This window comes from Acyrthosiphon pisum, unplaced genomic scaffold (genome assembly GCF_005508785.2).
Source record: "Acyrthosiphon pisum isolate AL4f unplaced genomic scaffold, pea_aphid_22Mar2018_4r6ur Scaffold_603;HRSCAF=1055, whole genome shotgun sequence".
NCBI lineage: Eukaryota > Metazoa > Arthropoda > Insecta > Hemiptera > Aphididae > Acyrthosiphon > Acyrthosiphon pisum.
Window position 1 is genome coordinate 6766 of NW_021775754.1, and position 5619 is coordinate 12384.

General features: G+C 27.6%; 1 protein-coding gene across 2 annotated transcripts in view; it reads left to right on the top strand.

Moving 5' to 3' along the window:
• The window catches only part of LOC107885382, a 4762-nt gene extending 1507 nt beyond the window's left edge, over positions 1-3255 (top strand). Inside the window, exons 2-3 of one of the 2 annotated variants that reach the window (XM_016809016.2) lie at positions 2599-2852; positions 2914-3253. In XM_016809016.2, the coding sequence (XP_016664505.1) occupies positions 2623-2852; positions 2914-3163 (480 nt within the window). In that variant the 5' untranslated portion in view covers positions 2599-2622 and the 3' untranslated portion in view covers positions 3164-3253. Of the gene's footprint in view, positions 1-2419; positions 2853-2913 lie in introns of those variants that run through there. The other variant, XM_029492693.1, reaches the window with a different exon arrangement.
• Positions 3256-5619: the final 2364 nt, after the last annotated feature.

The window sequence follows — 5619 nt, forward strand, 5'->3', positions numbered from 1 at the left end:
AAAGAACTTGTAGATTTTTTCGTTTTTAATCGCTCTCTGCATTTGTTTTTTCTTGACATGATCGTTTGAGTTGGCTGCAAAGGATAAGGTGTAATTAATAGATACATTTTATTTTAAATATAATATAATTTTATATAATATACCTATTAAATATAATTAAACGCATACAAAGAACTTTCGAAGTAACAACTTTTACGTCTGTTCTGAGTGTTCTTGTAAGTTTTATGAATTTTTAATTTTTAATTTATTTATTTATCCAGCCAAAACAAAAACAATTAAATAATTTATGTTAATATTAGCTGATACCAACTGAGCTCGTATCTGGTATACGGAAATTGTAGACTGTAATACTCAAACTTCCGATAAATTCTTCATCACTTCTCATACAACTATACAGGGGTAGTTCTTTATAACTAATGATTTTCGAACATAATTAGTTTACGTATTGGATTTTTTTTAAGATTTACGTTACAATTTAAAGCTCCAAATGACTATATCTAACACATAATAGGTACCAGAAAAAGAGCGTTATTTTGCCAAGGTGTGCATTTGCAACATTTTCACAAATTATAATTTCTATAGAAAGAGAATCGTTGAACTTCACAAGATAAACCAACACGGCAACACTATAGATGGATTACTCAAATATGAATTATAAATATATTTTACTATACTGCACTATACAGCCATATTATAAACTATTACATTCTATTTTAAAATATATTATAAGACAATAGTCAATAATTATAATTAGTTATTATTTTAAATATGATTTTGCTGATAATTTTAAATAGGTAATATTTTTCGTTATATCAATTATTTATTATTATAATAAAGTATGACCTGAAGTGTTCAACAACTACATAAATTATAAATATTATATAAAACTTATAAACACGTATTAAAACCTATTTTATTTTATATAAATTGTGTGAACGTGATTCACCAAATGATAACCTATTTTTTTGTATCATTTAAGAGGGTCCTGTGGCCATACTACTTCAGATTTGAAATGTAAGCCACCCTTTTAGTACAGTACAATAGTCATTAACTGTACATTGTTAATTAGATAATTTTCTTTGTAAATGTGGATGTTTCAAAATCAAAATTTAAACGAGTAAATTTTGAGTTTTTTTTTTTTAACTTTGTATGCTAAAGATAACAACTGGTAATTTGAACCTATAGGTCCGTTGCGATCGGTCCGTGATAATGTTAGTAGTTATGGGAACCAAGGGACACTTAAATAATTCAACATTTTAAAACATTTAAACATTACGATACTTAACCCCTAAATACGCATTACATATACATTACTTGGCTGCAATACGATTGCGCGCGGTCCTTATCAACGGTACCTTTTTAGGTGTACTAAGCAACGTTGCTAAATATAGGTACAGATTATAGGTGAAGGGGAAATATCCGATGAGGTTCCGATTGTGGTGATCCGTACGTTATTTATTACTTAATATCGCCGATACCAGACAAACTTTCCATCACTAAGAAGTAGATAATTTTATTTTAGATCATACTTTTATCTTTATTGTAAATTCCCTAAACTATGATCTCGCATTGTATGTCTATACGTATTTACTGAAATGTTAGTTGTGTTCGTGTTCGTGTCCCGTGTGAACGTATATTTTTCACATTACTAACATTTTATAATTAATTTTTAAAATGGAAAATGAAATTTTCATAATAAGTTCCGAAAGGGGGAGTGATTTGTTAGTGGTGAACAAACACAAATTTCGACACATCAGACAGCGGGCAGATGGAAATAACAGATGGAGGTGCTGTAAAAAACAGTGTACTTGTACAGTCTTAATGACAAGTGACAATAAAATAATGATAGAAATTGCTGGTGAGCATAACCACCTTGAAGATTCTACTAAAAAAATCGAAAGACAAGTTCTAAGGGAAAACTATAAACGTAAAGCTACAAGTTCCATAGCCACCCGGCCAATAAAAATAATTAGAAGTCAACTTTTGAATAGCGTGAGTACCGAGTTAGAATATAATGATATAAAATCAGTTAAAAAGGCTATGTATATTCAACGAAGAAAAAACTTTCCTCCTTACCCTTCATCTTTAGAAGATGCCATTACGCAACTGAACAAATTACAAAATGAAGATTTTTTTAATGTTTAGAGGGAAAAAATGTATACATTTACCCGATGATTGCACTTTTATTTGCTTAACAACTGAAGAGAATCTTCAATGTTTGACAAGTTGGACAGATATATTTACGGACGGAACATTTGACTATGCTCCAAAATTTTTTTTACAATTATACACCATTCATGGCTATAAAAATGGTGTTTACGTACCTTTGGTATACTTTTTTTTAAAGGATAAATTTAAAAACACATACATAAATATATGGAAATATTTAATTAATATATGTGAAAAGCAATCACGACTATTTAAAATTGAAATATTACAAATTGATTTTGAAATTGGTGTTATTCAAGCAACAAAAGAAGTTTTTCCGGATGTCAAAATTAAAATATGCCGTTTTCACTTAGAACAAGCTTGGTGGCGCAAAATAAGTTGAATCAATATGAATATTTTTAGAAATAATTAATCAAAATCAATTTTCAGATTAATGGCAATACAAAACTAAGAATGGCATACAACGATCAAAAGAACGATTTACAATTATGGCTTAAATCATTTTTTGGACTTTCTTTCATAGCTCCATATGACGTGGAGGATGCTTTTGTAGAGCTTATAAGTACGTGTCCAAATATTGCAGATGGACAACTATTTTCTGACTATGTTTTGGAGACGTATGTTGAACCTGGTTGTTTATTTCCACCTATTTTATGGGCTGAAACGCCATCACTAAATCCTAGGTATATATTTACTAATAAGTTTAAAAAAAATATTGTTTACTATATATTCATACATTTTCAGAACTACAAACGGGGCTGAAAGTTTCCATAGAACATATAACGCCCAGTTTACTAGTGCTCATCCTCTGACATTTGTTGTTATAAGTACGCTTATGGAAACTCAGGCAGAAACCGTCACTAATCTATCAACCATTTCCAAAGGAAAAATCAAGCCAAAATCAAAGGAAGAACTAAAGAAAATCGAATTTGTGAATAAACAACACGAAGAATATCTAAAAAATAAAACACCAGAAAACTTACTTAAGCTATAAGCCATAATTGGAAGTATGTATCAGGGCTTTAAAATTTTAAATGTATTATTTTATTTATTATTTTATTTTATTTTATAATATAATGTCGTATAACGTACGATTATATATAACATATACGACAAATAAAAATTTTTTTTATAATTTTTTTAAGAATAATAATTATTTTAAATTTTAATAATAAGTTGGCAACGTCGCATCCAATTTCATGCGCAATCGTACGCTTTTGAATAGTCAAAAGCATGTTCTTTGTTATTCCGGCACCGCACGCAATCGTATGCCCAAAAAGGTACTCCGCCGACATTACTTACACGTAGGTACATATTTACTTGTTATTCAAAAAAATTATTTATAAATTATTTTCTATTTAAAAAATGTATTTAATACAATACTAGGAATAGGTACCTTTCAAGACTTCCAATTGTTCATCATCTGAACTGATCGTTCTCATTTGTGTATTAAAAATTCAAACTATATCATTAAGTACCTATAGGTAAATATATTTAAGTGTGCACGAATAATATTTATTAAGTTTTCTTTTGTGATATTATTATAAACAACGAGGAAAAGTGTTCGGAAAATACTACAAATAAAACACCTCCAATAGACCCCACACATAAAGATATTAGAACAGGTAATTGATATCAATTACAATGTTAAACTTATAAATAGGTACATATTCACGTTATTTACATCAAACAATATAATGACAATTTTAGAAAAATAGGATAATTAACACAAATTAACATTCAAAGCACTGTTCAAATTCATAAAAATGTTAAATTATAAGTGGTATTGTATAATGGCTATTAAAAATAGTCATTACTAAAAAAAGAAACAACGGAAATAATTGTAAATACCTAACATAATAATATGTTGTCAGCTTATTTTTTAGTTACTTATATATTCCACAGTATTTATTTAAGTATTTCACATATTATTAAAATTTAATGAAACCACATGGTATGTATATGCAATATACATACCTTCACAAGTGTATTTTAAAAAAATGTCTCAATCGAAAAAAAATTGCCAATTTTTAATAACAAAATTTAGTTTTGGGGGTACACAAATTGTATTCTACCAAAAGGGACGTCAGCAATTTGAATTAATCGGCAGTTACCATATTATATAGGCAAATAGTATGTGTATGTGGACATTTATGCAACAAAATATACTGCAACACCTGGATTTTTTGATTTTTGAACAAATATACTTCAAGTACTAAAGGTCACTACCACATGAAACAGTGGTGGTGACTATCACAGTTTCGCCAGACACCTGAGAATAGGGATATGATTTTATAGAACTTGAAAACATAAAAGTAAAAACATCGTAAAAAGTTAAAGCTTTAAAAAAATTAAGCTTTAAATTTAAATTTTATCCTAAAAAATACACTTTACGGGAATATAGCTCAATAAAAAAAGATAATTTTAAGCTTTTTTTACAAATTATTTTACATCGATTATGTGAAATAAAATAAAAATACTGATAAAAATAAAATAGTTATCAAAATCAGACAGTTCTACAAGGCTTAAAAATGTTTTAAGTCATTTTTGTTATATAATACATCTTACTAATCCCCCCCACCCCCAATATACAAGAATTAGGCAGTAAATTCGAGGAGAAGTATTATAATTAAGGTGACAATTAATATATAATTTTCGAATGTTATAGAATTGCAGAAAATTTGAAAAATCGGCACTGAGGTTAGGTAATTGAAAAACAAGAAAAATTTAAAAAAAATTAAAAATCACAGCAGTTTGTAATATTTGTAAGTACATTGTTCTACATTTCTGCATAACAAATCATAAAGCTGTTTTAAGTTTATATCTCTTGATATGTTTTATTTATTATATATTTAAATTATTGGATATCTGAAGGTATTATTAGAAAAATGAAAAACACATTACTTATTCGACTTTCTAAAATTAAACATTATTGTATTATTTTTATTACATAATATATATTAAATATTATATAATATCCTAAATCCATTGTTTATAATAACTAATATATAAAAATCAGATCTCGTTGTGGGACCGAGAATAGAGAGAATATGTTCCGGGAAAACTTTTGTAGAAAAACAGAAGAAAATGGACCAAATTAACCTCGATACACAAACAACGAAAAATTTACTATTAGGTATACTACCCACATAAAACGGCAAAATGTGGAATTCCGTTGTACAACTTACATAATAATATTATGTAATAACTAATAACGTATTGGTACAATTTCGTCAAGGCAGCAGAAATAGATATAACCTTATATATAGATAGTATATTATATACCTTATATTTTATAGATAATTCTCAGCCATTTGCATTCGTCTTCACTAAACAATTCGTTAGCTAACCGACACCAGTGAAATAAAATTATAATATATATGTATGATGTGTATTCTGCGTATAGGCTAATAATCATAATCAATAGGAGAAAATGTATTAAGATATATA